Source organism: Eupeodes corollae, chromosome 3 (assembly GCF_945859685.1).
Source record: "Eupeodes corollae chromosome 3, idEupCoro1.1, whole genome shotgun sequence".
Taxonomy (NCBI): domain Eukaryota; kingdom Metazoa; phylum Arthropoda; class Insecta; order Diptera; family Syrphidae; genus Eupeodes; species Eupeodes corollae.
The window spans coordinates 33266077-33285234 of record NC_079149.1 but is presented as its reverse complement, the minus strand read 5'-3'; the positions used below and the strand labels follow the sequence as shown (position 1 = coordinate 33285234).

General features: G+C 31.6%; 1 protein-coding gene across 2 annotated transcripts in view; it reads right to left on the bottom strand.

Annotated features, from left to right (window-relative positions):
• Positions 1-19158, bottom strand: part of LOC129950951 (uncharacterized) — a 314404-nt gene that overhangs the window by 246225 nt on the left and 49021 nt on the right. For both annotated transcript variants that reach the window (XM_056062918.1, XM_056062919.1), the window contains exon 2: positions 4731-5799. In XM_056062918.1, coding sequence (XP_055918893.1) covers positions 4731-4765 — 35 coding nt within the window. In that variant the 5' untranslated portion in view covers positions 4766-5799. The remainder of the gene's footprint in view (positions 1-4730; positions 5800-19158) is intronic.

The following is a 19158-nucleotide window of genomic DNA, read 5'->3' as shown; positions in this document are numbered from 1 at the left end:
ACAATTTTTCTGAATTAATTTAAGTGGGTGGGTATTAATATGCCTCTTCAATATTGGATTTATTTTCAGGTGCATACTCAAATAAATTACGAAAGGTTTACGATTGAAGAGGTGGGGAAGAGGGTGGGGGCAGTTATTAAATTTATTATTAAACTTAATACGGGTGAATAGATAGAGATTTGTATTATAGGGATACAAATATGTAAGTACTTGTGTACTTATAAGTTATAGGAACACATGATAGTGAGATAGTATTCCAAAGGTTTCTTTAATTAAAAAAAATATTAATAACTACTTTTTTGTATTTTCTTAAATGTCTACATTGTGATATAAAATTAAAAAGTGATTTCTAAGTACATATTTTGTTTCGAGTTACATCAATTCTACGAGAAATTTCATATTAAGTATTGAGTGCTCGAAGTGTTAAATTTAAAATTTGACACGTTCTACAGGTTGATGTAGTTTGAAAATTTTATAATGTATACTTTTGTTTTAGAACAAGTGGTAAAAAAGCACCTTGTTTTGATTTATCAATCCAATGTATGAACAAAATGTGTTTCTCTTACTTTGTTTATTCAAATTAGTGGCATTTAAAATAATGTTTTAAGAATTATAAATACCAAAATTAATAAAACCATCATTAAATATGGAATTAGAAAAATAGGGCTTCGTGATACCATCTGTTATACATCCTGGTTTTAGTTTTAATTAAGAAAGAAAGAAAAGATTTTCTTTAAGTGTTTTTTGAAAACGTTCCTATAGATTATTACCTTATTAAAATCTATGTTTTCTAAGTAATTTCCACCCAAAAACAAACTTTAAATTTCCAAATGGAAGTTATTGTAATCGGTCTGATTTTTTGAGTTGAACATTTTGGGATTCCCGACGTTTTAAAGTACTTAAAAAGATTCTTCCTAGATGGAGAAGTTTCGAGTGTTCGATCGGCAGTTTTTACGACTGTACCGGCTTGTATCGAACAGCTGAATCTTCTTACGCGCATTACTATTCCATACAACGGGGCTCAAATCAATAGAATTGATAATTTCGTGATACAACTCGTTCGTGGGCACATTGCAAGAGCTATGCCTTCGACCAACAATTTATTTTCGAGGCGTTCTATTTGAACGACGAGCGTTCTATCCGAATTTGACGTCATGGAACAAGGCGGAGCAGAACTTCTTCGGTTTAGAAGGGCTGTGTCCGAACGGGACCGAACTGATAGGGTGAAGCAGGAGAACCGGTTCAATCGGCACTTGATAGTGGGTAGTCGGGATGGGATGGCCGGCTTATATACCTTTATATAGTGTAAGGGTTTAGTTTTAAAAAAGAAAATATAAAAAAATAAAAAAAATGTAAGATAGTTAGATTTGCTGCTGTGGTTGTTCTAGTTTTAAGTAGTTTATAAGTAGAATAGGTAGTTTAAGTTAGTTTTAAGTTTTATTTAAGGACCTGATTTTAAAAAGTTTTTAAGTTAAAATAAAAGTGGATATTGATATTATTTTTTTTTATTGTCTAATAAAAACGAAAATAAATAAAATTGAATTGAAGTTAAATACATCTTAGGGTTGAAATGCATTAGAATAAAGTATTATTGCTTAACTTAGAGTGTCCTTATGGGCCCAGTAAGTAAGCTGTAAGTTATGGTTAGTAAGGCTAGTTTTATAAATTTTTGTCTAACTTTAAGATTGAAGTAAGTAAATGGGTTCTACCCCGGCCTATGACATCTAAAGTTTTTTCACGGGTACGAGGAATCCTCCAAGAGTAACTCTTGTCGTGAAAAGTGCTTTCTCAAATTAGCCGTTCGGAATCGGCTGTACTGGCACACAGTAGCGGTTGGGAGTTGTAAGTCACTAGGCCCTAGTTCTCAACAGACTGTTAAGCCACCTAATGTATTTATTTATCAACTCGACGTCAAAAGCTTTTTGAGAGTGCGTGTGAATTAATGTATAGGTTCAGGTTACCTTTTTTCTTTGCTATATCTCAAGGACCAGCTGGTATATCGACTTGAAATAAATGTTCGTTTTACAGATAATAACATCAAATTATGCAGAAAGGACTTTCAAAAAAATTGAGTTGTTTTTTTTTGTTTTACTATAAAAACAAAAAATTAGGTGGAATAGCAGTCCGTAGAGAACTATGTCCTAGTGACCTAGAACTCTGAACCAATCTTGTGTGCAAGTTATTTCAGGAATGAAGGGCATCTAGAGTTTTTATCCCGAAACTTAAGAAAGCACTTTTCATGAAATTAGTTACTCTTGGAGGGTTTGTCAATTCTTCGCAAGAGGCAGTACCAGTGAAAAACTTTTAAGTGGAAGAGGAGGTAATTGAACTCAAGACCTCGAGCATGACAATTCTACGTATTAACCATAACGCCTCTGGTACGGGGTTTTTAGTATAGCAATTTAAAAATATTTAATGTTGTAACGTCATACCGAATGGGTTAAAATTCGAAAAAACTAGCCTTTTTAAAAATATAAAAAAAAAAAAACAAAAAATCAAACAAACCCTACGTGAAGTTTATAAAAATTGACTTCGCCTTGAATATCTCGCAAAAATTAAAGATATTGGTGCATGTTCATAGTCATATTTTAAACAGGAGTCTATTTGAACTGAAGTCTAAATTTAAATGTTAAATTTTTAGGTTAGACAAAGCTGCTATTCATTACGAATTTTTTAGCTCTGTTTAGTTAGAAACATGTTAAAGGTATATTCTACTTAAATTCTAGTACAATTCCACTCAAACCTATACAAAATAGTTTGTAGAGGGATAACAAAATAAATTGCGTTAGATGGAGAGCCAAAATCTTTGAAAACCTTTAAATAATTCGGTGTTAGTTGAGAAATTGTAAGCAAGTCGCGCTGGTGCTAAGACTTGGAAGGACTCAGGTATTGGAAAACCCTTCATTGAATTTTGATCTTCAATACTAACCTTTTATAAAAATTGTTCTCATATATTTCAAAGCAGTCGATTTGGGTTAAGTAGAGCTTTCATTTTTAGTTGATTTGTAGCATTCCAAAATTTAGCAAACTGTAAAATTATTGTATTGAAGTCTTTTGACATTTCAATTTTCGTTCCAAATTTTCAAATAAAATGACTCGCAATGTGATTTTCTCAATCAGTTTTTGAAGTTTAAAAAAATTAAAAACGGCTAAGACATAGTTTCCGCCTTGTTTATTTTTAGACACTATGCTAAAGCTTATTAAAAAAAAATGTTGTTTTATCTTTAAAAATTAAAACGTTAAAAAATCACTGAGTTTTGACTCGCATATTTCAAGGATGTATAAAGTATTATCATCAAAGTTATTTCATTGTACAGAGGATATTGCTGTTAACACATAATTATTTTTTTTAGAAAAATTTAAATAAAATGTTTCTTATAAGAAATAAAAGCCTTCCAAAACTTCCGATTTTTCGAGATCAATATCTCGGCGATAAAAACAGATATTGAAATCAAGCTACTATGCGAAATTATTGTATACTTTTAGTCAAGTCAAATCCAATTGACAAGTTTATTTTTTACAAAAAACTGCCAAAAATGGTTTTCGACTTAAGTTTGTTAAGAACAGAGAAAGAATTTCTAACTTGATATTTTAATCAAACATGATAAAACGATGGTAGAGAAGTATCAAAAACTGGGTCCCCCGATTCTGTCTGCCTGTCTGACTGTCGTGGCCATTACAACCCAAAACATTTGGTCCCCATACAATAGTTTTATCTTAATTTGACTTCTTTCAACACAAAAAAATATGTTTGTATTACTCTAGAAGGGTGCCCCTCATAGAACCGTTATTATGTTTTTAAGTCTTCTCAAGAAATAATTAACCGATTTCAATATTTTGCTTGCTCAAGTTCTAACACTGTGTTAATTATATTTGATGATTAAAAATGTCATTGCTTTTCTTTTTGATTTTTAAAAAATTGGAACTTCGATTTCTGGAAAATGGGTCAACATTTTTTTGCGAAATTAAAATGTAAAAATAAGCTCTAAATAACTGCATACAAAAATAATTATATACAACATAAATTAAAAAAAAAAAAAAAACACTCGAACGATGTTCCAATAAAATTTTTGAACAGCTGAGGTTTTTCTGAGAAATAAAATGGCATTTAAATTTTTGAAACACACACTTTTTTGCAGGTACTTTCTTAAATAGACTTTTTGGATACATGACCAAGTTAGTACGACCCAGTCGTACATTTTTTTAAAATTATTTCATATTTACCGAAATTTATTTTAACGCCTTAATAGTAGAATATTTTTGTACATTATTATTTAGAGTTTTACCAACAAAAGTATAAAAAAAATCCTATTGAAACAATATTTTTGAAGATCAGAAAAATAAATACAAAAACGGCCTTGCTTTGATAGAATTCAAACAAAGGCTTAACTACTGTGGACAAAGAAATTAATACGACCTTCGAACTCTCTAAAAAGTCGTCTTTTTTTCGGAATCAAGCAAATTTTCTAAGGGTATTAAAAAGGGCAAATGGATATTCTAAAGCTTGTTAAGAGCAAAAAGTGATTTGGAGAAAAAGTGTACCTGCCTTCTATCAACCCCTATGTTTTTTTTGATTTAGACTTAAATAAGACGAATTTTTAGTAAGTGTTAAGTTTAAATAAAGTTTTGGAACTAAACGTATGTATACTTCTCTGGACTATTATTCAAACTCTCAATACAAATGTTAAGGAGATGAAATTTATTAAAATAGAATAAAATATGAAACTTACTTTCTGTAGAGTCGCTTCCTAAATATTCCCAACATGATGAATCCACACTCGCGTGTTTATTTCAAACAAACGCAAAACAAATTTTTAAAAAACAAAAAAAAAAAACGAGAAAATAAATGAAAAATCGAATTTTCAAAACTGCTTTTTCTTCATTCCGTTTCACGAATTTTTGAAAAATTAAAAAATACAAAGAAGAAAACTTATTATTCTCTTTTAACACCTTTCAACACATTTAAAGAACGTTAAGATGAAAAATGACGAAACTTCTTACACCGAAAATTAAATAAACCAAAAAAGAAAATATTGTAATTAAAAAAAAAAAAATCCCTTAGCGTATTTTTTCTTTCTCGCGCACTTTTTCCACTCTTTTTTTTTAATAATTTTTCTTTTCTTACACTTTAATCAAGATTAATGATTTTTCATTTCAATATATTTTGTATTGAAGTAATATAAATCGTTTAGTTTCTCGCGCTTGTAATTAATAATTTTATATTTTTATATTTTAAGCACTTAAAATTGGTCACATCACATTAAGCTGCTATAAGATGATGGTGATTCGTTGTGTTGTCGAGCGGGGGCGGGGTTGTGATGTAATCACACATTACATCCTTTAACATTTGTCATTACTTTTTTCAGTTCTTCCGATTTTTTTCTTTCAAAACCCGGCACAATCATTTATCTCCGTTCAAGTTTCTTATGGTTTCAGGAAAACTAAAAAACGATTAAAAAACCAACCGAAAAAACGCAACTAAAAAATTATTAAGACCGACTACTATGTACGGGTACGGACTACGAAGACGAACGGAAGCATAGTACTTAGAGAGCGAGGCTGCAACTTTAAGATTGCATCAAAAAACGAGTAAAGTCGGGTCTATTGTGTTGTGTGCTGTGCAGTGCATTCGGCACTATGTTGCTTTAGGACGGAGGCGGTGAGCGCGCGGTACAACGAAACGACTATGGGTTGATGTTGATGCTGGAAATTATGTTGCCACTTTAGGGACGAGTACCTTCGAGTGTAGGGTATCTGCAGTGTGTAGGTTTTTATTCTTTCTTTCAAAGTAATGCATTTCTGAAAGGAGAAAGAACAAAAAGAGAGTTTGAAGAAAATTAAAATTTATTACATTTTTATGGGATTTGTTTTAAGTTTTTGTGTTGTTATTTTTATTTTTTTTGCTACCTCAGTATGGGATTTCTTAGTTTTCATTTTAAAGAAGGCTCTTAGAGAAGATGGGAAGTATCTAAATATCATACCACAGACAAAATATTTTCTTCCCTAAAAACAAACAGCAAACGAAAGGCGAAAAATCGGGAAAAGGGCCAAAAACCATTGAGGGATATGGAAGAGCTTGTGGGGTTAACCGAAGTAACCAGGGATGTCAAACTCAAAGTGATTTAACTTTCTTTATTTTATTAAACGGTTTCTATAAAAAGATATATACATTCTTGACGATTACAAGGCAAATACTTTAGTAACATGTTTTTTTAAATCTACCTTTTAAATTCGAGACATTTTTTGACAATTGACAGAATTAGGTTCCTTAAAGACCTTGTAAGAGGCTTATTGAGGCCGTAATTCATTCTGTGAAACGGTTCACGAAAAAATCATTTGGTACTCAAATTTCAGAATGCAATTGATATGATAACAGAATTTATCCTCTATGAATATAATAGCAAAATTTGTTGACCATCTGAGGGCTTGAGTAAACTTAAATCATGCAGGAGATTCAAATATTCCAATTTAAAAGATGAACTACCAATCTACAGAAATGTTTTTGAATATTGTCAATCCATTTGAAACTTATTTTGTAGAAGATTCTCCATAGAACAAAACAGTAGCTATTCTAAAACAGATCAAACAAAGGCATAAAATAGTGATTTAAGAGTGTTGAGGTCATTAAACTTCATAAAATTCTTAGGAATAAATCCTTACATAGAACTAATTTAAGCTATTATAAGAATAAAACAAAGGAAACTGGTTACTAAAAAAAATTGTCATTTTAAGATGTTCAGAAAACTAAATCATTATTCTTACATCACTCAAAAAAGTCTTTTTTGGCCTTTTTGAAGAAGAAAACAATCGGTATTGATATTTTTAAGTCATCAGCAAATAGTAATTTTTGAGCTAATTCGATTTGAAATGGATTATTATTTTTTAAAATTAATAAAAAAAAAATGCGGCCCCAAGAAGCTTCCTTGATTAACACCGGAAAAACAGTGAATTTCGTGAGACTAAAAATACTTATAATTATTTATAAGAACGTACTTAATACGGTCACAAACATTAAATAGGAGTTAGTTAAAAAAATTGGATTGACAACTTTTGCGTTACAATTTTATGGTTAATACTATCGAACGATTTGACGAAGTCTGTTTGGATCATGTTAGAATACTATAAATGAAGCGTTTGGATGAAGAAGGGGGTAAGTGACATTTTTTTTCGAATTATGAGGATGCCTTGCGAAAGCTTAAATTTTTGCCCTATCAACGTTGCGCTACGTAGCGCTTTTATTTTTGGTATAAAAGGGTTACTAACAACTAAAAATCGTATAATATGAGTGGAAAAATGGGCTAACAGCACTAACCTTCATTTGGGTAAAATAACAAAAAAATTAAAATAATTTATTTTGCATGAAGGGGTTAAGTGCTCACTTACCTTCTTCTTGCAGACAAATTAAAACCCATATTTAAAATGGTTATAGTAAAGATGAAGGTTCTAAGATGATGGTCTTTCTGAGGAAAGTGATCATGGGCTTGATTTTTCTGCGAGCGATAGTGATGAATACCTTCCAGACAATTCAACGCTCAGCGAAGACGCAGGAGAGCCACACGAGAGCAGTCATCAACAACAGAGATTTTGGAAATAGCTTCGGAAATTGTTTAAATCAAGAACCTTCTAACCCGCAAGTTCCCTCACATGATAGAAGTGGCAAGTCACTAAACAAATTAAAAATCCATTCAAATGGAAACTACGAGCAACCGCTTTGTTAAGAGAACAGGGAAAAGAATATATCACAGCAAAAGGAGATATTGTTAAAAAAATGGAACCTATTTCTGGAATTCTTGTTCCGAAAAAATAAATTTTGAGCAAAGATTGGCACTTTTATCAAGCTTTTATTCACTTAACATTAATGCCAAGAAAGTTCTACTGTTTAAAAGCATAACAAGAAAATCAACAAGTCGAGTTAAAAAAAATGCCCTTAAGCAAAGAAACTTTGCATATGAATACCATGTTACAGTCAGCACAAATTCCATACGAGTTTGCAAAAGTGCTTCTTATTTCAAATTGGAAAGAAAAAATTGGACGTTCTTCAAATCAAAATGAGCAGCTGTAAGTTTGCTCCACCTTCGGATAAAAGAGGTCAGCATTTCAACCGACCAAACAAAATATCCGATCATGTAGTGGACCACATTATGGAGCATATTAACGAATTTTCAGCATTACTCAAGAAACAAAAACCCAAATAAACTTTATCTCTTACCTTTGTTAAATATATATAAATTATTAAAAATGCACCAAACAAGAGCAAAATGTCAACATTTTTACCGACAAATTTTCAACACGAAATTCAATCTGTCTTTCCGCCTACCAAGAAGTGACACTTGCTATAAGTCCGGATTCTAAAGTCAAAAAAATTGACCGCGAAAAAGCTCGACCCGATCCTTACGCCTTTTATATTACATTTGACCTCCAGCAAACAATGCCCTTACAAAAATTAACCATGTCTAAGCCATTTTACTTAAGGCAGATCGGTGCTTCCGATGTGGAGATGTCGTGTATGTTAACCTGGACCAAATATGTTGCACACAGAGGAAGCACCGAGGTAATGAGTCTATACATTCTTCCAAGATTGTGAAATTGCCAGAAAGAGGAAACATTTGATTGTAAATATATGGACCGATTCTTGCCCTGGACAAAACAAATCCTTCTTTTTATTGAGTCTATACCAAGTCCTTTTTTTGACGGAATTTTTTGATCTGATTGACCACAAATTTCCTGAAGTTGGATATACTTATCTTGACAGTGAGAGGGAGAATAAAAAAGAGTATTGCTGAGCAATATAATAAAAAGTGCCAACAAAAAAATACCGTTATAATTGACATAGAGAACCACTTTCGATCACTAGAAAACCTTCCAGCTAAATTAAATGTTACAAAAAACATATCGAATGAAAAAACCAATTTCCGTCATAGCGTCAAATGTCTTAGACAAACAAATATGGATCCTTCTTGGGAGTCCGACTACACAATTCATCGATTATCCAAAATTAGAAGAAGAAACCGGACTTTCACATGTCGTCTAAGAGTCAATAAAGTAGTTACAGATCGTTTGAGTGTCATTGGAACTATCATAAATATCAAACTTTTGATTTGGAATTACATTAGATCTTCATGTTCTACTTATATAGCTCCAAAAGTTTACTATTAACATTTCTTTTTTGTTAACGATTATTTTTCGATGATTGGTATAAACTGCCACTAATAAATTTCATGTATATCAATCATCGAATATAAAACTGACCAAGCAAACTAATGGGTAGTTAGATAGTTTATACCAATTAATAAACTGGTCAAATTCTTTTATATCAAGCTTCGGTATAACTGAAAGTTTTAAGTTTTTCAGTGATTGGTATAAACTTGTCTGCTAATGATCAATGCAATAAAATATACATGAAAATACATAACCAAAATAAATAGGTTGATAATAAACTAGTTAGTTATACTAATCAAGAAACTGGTCTAATTAGTAATTTTTTTCATTGGTAACGGAATTATAAGAAAGTAGAAAAGTTTCTTTTAATAGATTTCAGTTACCCAAATGACAGCAACATCTACTGATCATTAAAATTGATATAAATTAGACTAGTTTATACCAATCAGCAAAAATTACACTTATGTGCATAGTTAAAATCCTTTTTTAAGATGAAACCATTTCTAAAAGAGAAAGGTACGGTCAACATTTATTGTAGAAGTTTTTTGACTAATTTGTTTGTATGTATTGTGAACATTTTGTATAAGTTTAAGAGTTTAACAGAATCAATTCAAATAACATACAAAAGTTTATACCAATCACTAGATACCAGTCAATTTAACTCTCCAAAACAAAACTTTTGTGTATCTAATACATAAAAGTGTACTTTATTATTTCGTAAAAAGGATTTGCCATCACTGGCTCATAAGAATGCATTAGTTTGCGACCCCAAAAGACATAAACAGCCTTCTTCTAAGCCACTTGTGAATGGAATGTTTTTACGAGAACAGTTTTTGGAAACAAGAGAAGTTGGGGTGTGTGTAAAGGGAAGAACAAAAAAAGAAGAAAATACTTGCAATGCCAAAAAATAAAGGAAAGGTCTAACAAGAGTTATGCTTATGATTACGATGAATTAATGTGTGACGCGATGCTGAACACTCGTGCATATATCAAATATACAAACATATATAAATATGCATATATAGTAGATTTTATACATAGAAGAAATATGTACTTATACAAAAAACACACATCCATTATATTTTTGGAGAGTTTTTCCTGATGTGTTATTTTTTATGCGGTTTTGTATCTATCTATGTATCTATGTATGTCTATAGTACCATAAAGTCTATAATATTCATCTGGATGTTAAAAAAAGGGGCGTTTGTGTGTCCATTGAAAATGCAGTATTTATTAAAATATACATTGGAATAGAAGAAACTTTATACCATTCATATGAAGATTGTAGATACAAAAACAAAAACATGAAGAGACCATGTGTAAAGATAAAATCACGAAATCAACCGGCCGCATCTGTGAAGGGTTGTTACTGTTTCAGTGTTTTTTTTTTTGGAATCAGAATCAGGTTTTATAAACATCATAATGTATGTACATATTTTTATCGCAGGGGGGGAGGGATGTTTTATATGGAAATGGACAGAAAGTTCTTTATCTTGTTAAGAATGAAGATACATTCGTACTTTATGAATATATAGGTACCTATGTGAAATAGGTTAAATAGAAAAAAATGGTCTAGAATATTTATTCATTTCTATAGACGTAAAAATGTAGAAAATTTGGAAACCCGGTAAAAAGAGTCCTTTTGGCAAGTGATTATTTTGTAGATTTTGTATTTGAAGGCAAATATTTATGCACATAATTTTACCTAACCTTGAGCCGGTAAGTAACTTTTACTACCATAAAAGAATAAACGTAAATATAAGCTTATTTTATATAAACTACTAAATTGTAATTGTAAACATTTATCATTTAACTTTCACTCTGTGGAACTCTTTCGAGATAAAATGGGATAAAACTGATTCGTTCCTTTCATGGAAAACATGGTTTAAAGAAGTTATTAAAAGGCTGAGTCTTTAAGCAGAAGGATTTTTTAATATCGTAAACAGCATTTTAACAAAATTCTGTACTTTTAAGCAAACTATACGAAAATATCATAGCTATTAATGATTAATAAAGTGCTATCTTATAAGAGGTTTCATTTTGAATAGAGCGCTATTTGGCAGCTGTCACTTTCAAAAATGTTTTTGATATCTGGCAAAAATAATTTAAATTTGTTAATACAATCAACTTAAATTATAGCGGTGTATAGATTTAAAAAAAAAAAAGAAAATCTAGCTAAAGATTAAGACGCTTCATTTAAACTTTTATGTCTATATTTTCATTTCCTGTAGAAGGCTTATGATTTCATTATTTAAAAGAAATTGTTTGTTTTCTTCTAAGTAGAATTGTTGATATTTATAGGAGTGTCTTCTGGAAAAAAAAGTGATGCTTCATTGTTAACTCGGTTATTTTTAACTGATTTTTTCTTAAACTCTGTCTCTTTGTCTGCGGAGTAACTTGAAAGGTGCTTTTTAACAGTATTGCTTAGTTGTTTATAACCGAATGTTGGTAAGGCAATGTTTTTGCGTATACGATGTTTTCATCTTCATTGATAAAGCTAATTTTAACCTAGGAGGACTTTAGCAATTGGGGCTTGGAAAATGGAAGAATGTGTGTAAAAAAGGTTTTCAATCCCCACTATGTCATGTGTGTGATTCGACTTATTAACTACCCATGGAAAGTTATTGTAATGGGTCCAATTTGTCAAATTGAAAATTCTGACAATCTCGACATTTCAAGGTCCTTAGAGTCGAAATAAAATTTTTTTAGAGAGACATATGTGCGTGTGTGTGCACGTACGTTCGTACGTCGATACGTCGAGATCCAGTCTGAAGTATCTTAGCAGTTTAAAAAAAGGTGAAAATGTTGGTTAACCCAAAATATCTCTCGTACCAATAACGCTGGAAACTTAAATTAAATTGTATATTATATATTGTAACAAGGTAGCAAAAAAAATAGATTTTGAAAAAAATCCAATTAACGTTTTTTTATAAATCATAAAAACGGAGAAAAAAATTTCACCCCCAGATTTTTACGAACTATTAATGATTTTATCTCCAAAACTATTTTGTGTAACGAAAAATAACGTTTAAAACATCTGGTAAAATTTTGAGAAAAATCGAATTGAAGGTTTTTTTTATAAAAAATAAAACCTAAAAAAAAAATAATACTCAAAGTTGGTAAAAATTGATTTTCGACTCAAATATCTTTTCTAAAATTCGAGATTATGACTTAAATATAATTTTCTCGTAGAAGAACTATTGTTTTCAAAATTCGGAAAAAAATTGAGAAAAATCGAATTGACATATTTTTTACACAAAATAAAAACCTAAAAAAATTTAATAAAAGTTTTTACAAATTGATTTTCGATTCAAATATCTTTTCAAAACTATTGGCTTCGAAGTAATTTTATCTTTAAAAAAATTATCAAAAGTTAGTAAAATCAAATTTTCGACTTAAATATCTTTTCAAAAATTAAAAATATTGGCTTCAAACTTATTTTTCTCACAGAAAACATTGTTTTCGACTTTCAGTAAATATGATAAATTAGATCTATTCCAATTCTCTACAATCTTTCCAGACCTTAAAAATGAAATAATTGAAGATATTGACATTTATATTGAAATAAACTAATTTGTCTGACACAATACTCCATTATTTTTAAATATCAAAATTATCTTATTGAAAAACTCTGCAGAAGCTAAGAATTTTATTTGAAGAAAACTTGAGTTGTGATTTAAGGAAGTAGGATTATTTAAAGGATATTTTTGATAAAGAATTTTGCATGAATAGTAAATTGAAGTTAAAGATAATTTCAAAAAAATAAAATTCAAATCAAAAAACCTCATACCAAGTGCATTTTTTTATTCAGTTCAAAGAATGTTAAGCCACTTTAAAAGTTAATTTTTCATGGAGAATGTTGTTATCAATATCTATGGCTTCAGTTCATTACTTTAGTTTCGAAGAAGCCCCTTAGTTTTTATAAGTAAACATGTAACCGAAATAATTTCCACATATTTTTTAGAAGATATATTAATTTGACTTGGTTATGCTGGCGGATAACCCATCTTCTCTCAAGCTACAAATCAATAGGGTCCAAACGTACTGGAATATCTGGGACCTTAAAATAATGCTATTTGAGGCACGGAGTTGTACAAGGTTGCGAGAAGGAAGGTGGTTCCTTAACAACCAACCTATTGAAATAGTACAGGCATTCAAATATCTAGAAATGTTGATGTCTGCTAACGGTAGCTTTAATAAACATGTTCAGCGTAAAAGTAAAGAAGTTAAACTAGCTCTAAACATAATGTGGCCAACTTTCTTCTCAAACAAAAACATAGACTTAGCATCTAAATACCGAGTTTTCCAAGCAACCATTAACACTTTCTAGTCTTACGGTATTCAAGTTTTTGGTCAATCCTATTTTGAAGAAAAAGAGTTGATACAACACCTGTTTTCATCAAAAGATTATTTCGGTTACCTAATTCGACTTCAAACTATGGAAGTCATATTGAGTCTGCGATTGCGCCGATTTATAATAAAAATTTGAAATTGCATGCAGATTTTCTAACAAGAGTAATGAGTAAACCAAGTTCGAATCTTTACACATCTATCATGAAGGTTCTTTTGCGAACAGAAGCATCGACAATATATATCTTCAACTTCTAAATAGAGCATCATCATTGTCAACGAGAAAAATATATAGAAATCTAAGACACTTCTTAAATACTTATGCGACAAATTATTTCAATAAAATACTTTCTGCGAGAACTACAGGTACAATTTTCAGAGCAAGGGTTGAAATCTTTAACTTGAATTATATTCCGCATCGGTCAAATCTACCTCTCCTTTGCATTTTTTGTAACAAAAATGAGCGTGACGATACTTACCATTTCAAAGCTGTTTGTCATAGTGTCCTTTCAAGACAACAAATGTTTGGTGTAATGAACGGATCCGTTGGGTGGACAAATCTCTTCATGTTCTGGGACACTGCCTTAAATTACCGAAGAACCTTTTTAACCTTTTATTTTTTTTTTTTAATTCTGTTCTTACAAAAATATTAATTTATACTATGAATTTATAAACACGTAAACTAAAACGCAATAGTTATCAAAAGATTATTTATTTTTTTCTGTTTGAGCAAATGTAAAACAACAATAACAAGAAATAATAATAATAATATAAATTTAAAACTGTAATCCAAATTCTTATCTTTGACATTTCTCAAAAATAGAATGAATACAAACATTTGGCATTGTATTTTAAGGCATTTCTTCTATTAAGTTAAAGCTTATTTGAATTTATTGTACGTGGTTAATCGCTCAACTATTTTCCTAATGAGCTTTAAGATTTAAACAATCCAAATAAACCATTAAAAAGATTAATTGAAATACAAAACTACATAAATCTAACTGTACCTGTACCTATAGGTACACATTTCTAACATTGAGCAATTTGTTCTCTTATTTATTATATGGTTTACAAGTTTCAATGCTTCTCTAGGATTAAGTTAACCTCTAATTAAATTGAGAAAACATAAAATTAAAACAAAAATAATATTTTTCTAAAAAACGAAAGGAAGCAATTAAAGCAATTATTTATGCGACTATATGTGTGTCCCTCTACACAAAATATTTACTCGTAATTACAGCAGGAACCTATTATAAATGTCTAATACTATATTAAAACTTTTGCTTTACTTATACACACAAACGAACGTATATAAAATCTCGTCTACCAGAGGAGCAAAGTAAACAACCATAATAATGCTATTTTGTATACAACAAAACAACTTTCACTCAAATTAATTTCATATAAATTTGCACAGAGTCAGTCTCAAAGTCATTCATCAAAATTCGAAAGAAAATAGTGATGCATATCTGTGTAGAGTGTTTATATACACACATATACGAATTTGTATAAATATGAAAGGACTCAAAGGAGTTTATTACTTTCAATGAGTATAAAAGGGCAAATTATCCAATGTCCTTTGAATGAATGCAAAATTGTAAAAGCTAAACACTTCTCAGGCTTATATTTGTACGTATGTCATACTTTCAGTTTTTGCTATTTTAAGGACCTTATATTATCCTTTTTCAGAAGTAACGTAGGGCATATGAGAATGTTCACTGTTCAGTGTCTAGACATATTTAATGGTTGTGCGATGTGATATTATTAGCTTTGAATTCGTTTGGTTAGAAAGATGTGTTATTATAAGAAATTGCTGTATATTTAAATAGGAACTTTTTCATACACACATAAATAAATATTTTACATGTTTAGCATTTAAAGAGTTTTGTGACACTAAATTATAAAATATTTAAGCAGCATATATTATGACAGAAAAATTACATAGGTGTGAATTGACAAAAAATGTATAGGACTAAGTTTTGCTAACATTCATTTAATACTCAAAAACTAAATATTAGCAAGGATTTCTATATGAGGAAGTGATATTTAAAAATTACGTGATTGTGAAAAAAATCTCTTGAAATGGTCCACAATTTTATAACTTACATGGATAGAAGAAAGACTTACAGCAAATATAAAGAATTGAATTCGATCTTCTTGTAGTCCTTTATAGTAATTGATGAAGTTAATAATTGGCAAAATTTTAACATCATCTGCATATAGCAGAATTATCTAAAACAGAACGCAAATTATTAGAAAAAAAAATAAACAACTAAGGACCAAGGTGACTCCCTTGAGGTACACCAGAACTAACATGAAATTTGCATGAAGAGTTACTCCTAAACATAATTCTACAACATATGTCTATGATATGACGAAATTAACATAACAAAGCAGTAGTTAAGACTTCAAAGATGCAATCGACTTGAGAGTGTTATGCAAATGCAAGTAGAGAGTTGTAATAAATTAGTGATTTATCTAAAGGAAATTATGCCACAGACAAGGGATTCAAGAAATGATGATACACCTGGGAACTAAGCACTTTTCAGGACACGTTGAAAATAAGGAACAATGGATTCAAAACACAAGGCAAAGATTTTTCTACGTAAATAATGATATTCCATCAAGACCAAGACTGAAACATTCATTTAACTATACCTACAATATTATCACCCAAAGGTACTTCAGAAATCGAAAAATGGATTAATGAAAGTTTACTGCATTCTTGTATGTTACGAAAAAAAGCAGACGAGTAACAATATCAATAACTGTTAAGGCTTCAAGACAAATGGCAAAACACCAGTCAAGCTCCAGAAAGCCTCGGATACAATAACACCTATCCTCAGGATAATTTTCAATAGCTGCCTGAATCTGAAACATATTACTTCAATACGGAGAGAAGAAAATGCTGTCTTTATACCCAAAGCGGCTAAATGCTCGCAAGTTAAACCAAAGATTTTTGTTTATAACAAGCGGACACTTACGGAGATACTACCCTTATCATGCAAAGACACAGTTTGAGCACTGGGAAAGTGAAAGAGGGGTTGAAAAGCAGTATCGGTGCACATTTGTTTGGAATTTCTGAATATTGCAATGGCTGTGGGAAAGACAGAGTGTGGTAAGTAATTCCACATTCGCGTAGTACGGCTAAGGAACAAACCTCTGTACTTGACGGTACGACAGAAGATGGGCTCGAGAGTATACTGATGCACATTCCTAGAAGCGCAAGTATTACGGTTGAACTGTTTAAGGGCAGGAATGCAGTTGGCTATTTCTCTAGACCATAAACCGTAAAATAATGGTAAATGATTGTGAGACAGGAAACTTTACGACCATGTTCAAGCGACGTAAATGATCTTATAATGGTATTATCACCAATCAATCTAAACGCTCTTTTTTCAATACTCTCCAAGAGGCTTAAGTAGGTTGCAGGAGCACCAGCCAAGGTATGGAAGTTATACTCAAGCTTTGGACATATGTAAGTCTTGCAAATAACAGCCAGATCAGAGGGGGAGAAAAACTTCTTGCTTCGCGACATCGCGTATGTAATCGTTCCACAAAAGGTGGGATAATGCAACGGGAGTATATCTCGCTTTTACGATACTAGACAACATGGGGTTTTCGAAACATTAAATTTCGCACAGTTTTTAATTCCCCATTGAACAATACTGTTTAGCTCAGAAATGAATGAGCTTATCATATTTTGTAGTTGCAGTTCCACATCCGAAAAAGAAAGATGTGAATCTGAAAACGAATATGAAAAGGTAAGAGTGCTATCGTCAGCGAAACAATGTTTTGGATTAGAAGTTGCAGACAGGAGATCATTAATAAAACTGATAAAGAGTGTTGGTGATAGAATAGAGCCCTGGGGCACACCAGCATTTATTTTGTGGTTTTCAGACTTGAATCCATAGAATACAACTTGTATTGAACGATTCGAAAAGTAATTACTAATCCAATTAAGGAGAGATTCATGAAAACCGAAAGCACACATTTTCGATAAGAGAGCCTGATGCTAAACCCTATCAAATGCTTTTGAATAACAAGTCCAATAATCTCACTTTCTCCAAAACGATGGAAAGATTTGATCGACTGTTTTATGATGAACCATGAGATCACCAATAGACCTATTGCTACGACAGCCGTATTTTCGGTCATTAAGAAGCTTTCGATCTTGGAGATATTTACATAGCTGGTAATTAATCAGCGTTTCCATGACCTTGAAAAGAAGAGGCGTAAGTGTAATTGGTCGGTAATAAGACGGTGAGGAAGATTCGTCTTTTTGGTAATATAGGCTGGACAAATGCGGTTTTTCATCCGCTCGAAACGAGAACTGAGGAGCAGGACAGATGAAAAATCTTACGCAGTGATTTTTCCATCGTTGAGGAAGACCTCTTCAAAACAATAGCGGGGATACCATCTAGACCAGCGGATTTATGAATGTTGAGATCTTTAAGAACTCTTGCCACAGTACGAGTGCGAAAAAAGGTTGGTCCGATAGAATCACTAACTCGCTCAAGAACAGGCGGAGTCATAACACTCACTAGCAGCGTTGAATTGGCGACGAACTGCCTAGCAAAGAGCTAACAAATGGAGCGTCATTGACAACGACCGTAGGAACTGAAGAAGAGGAAGAATTCCTAATGTTTTTTTTACAAATCACCAAAAATTTAAATCTTAGTCTACCACCAATTCTTCTAAAGACCTTAGTAAAATTGATTGATACCCACCCTAGAGCAAACGTTGATACAAGATGTGAATATAAGTCACAACATGCCTACTTTAAGGGTAAATCAGTGGAAACAGCTTTTCGAAGTATCGAATACTAACTTCATCATAATGAATGCACTATGGTTGCCTTCCTTGAAATTGATGGCATCTTAAACAACGTGGACACATTTGCACTAACATCTTTAAACGTAGAGGGTTCGATTAGATAGTTAATTCATAAAATGCCAAACAGATTAGTTAACACAAAACTAGGGGACTCTTCTGCCCGCAGAATTGTCAGCAAGACAAATTTGTAAACCAAAACAAACTAAGCAAAGTCCAGCGAAGGGTATCTTCTTATGCCCCATTTGCGGCATTGGAAACTCTACTCCATACGACATTTTAGACGTACTGAGCAAGCAAATAGCTGCAAGCTTAACAATTCGCCTTAGATCTTCTTATCACAGTGGACTGTATTGGCAACTCAGTAATTGTCGGTTATTTAGAGTCAATTCCAAAGGACATAGAGCATGGACTACACCATCCACACTGTTCGATAGAAACTTCCAGACTTTAATACCTTCCACGGTATTCAGGCAGGTTACGGAATTTCTGAAAGACGAGATAATTCACTTCCGTACAGATGGAAGGAGGTTAGTGGAGGCATGTACTCTGAACAACTAATTCTCTTATTCCACCTACCCAATTACTGTACTGCGTTAAATGCAGAACTTATGGCGACAAAGGAAGTCTTGCCTTGGCTTTGGAAAAACGTGATATTAACATCTGATATCTGAATTTTCTAAGGCAGTCAGGCTGCCTTTGGACTCTGTCTCTATAAACTCTAGAACAATGCAGAACTGTCAGTTCACCTTGGCTAGTTGACGGACCATAGAAACATTTCAGGAAATTGTAAATCTGATAAACTTGCCAAATATA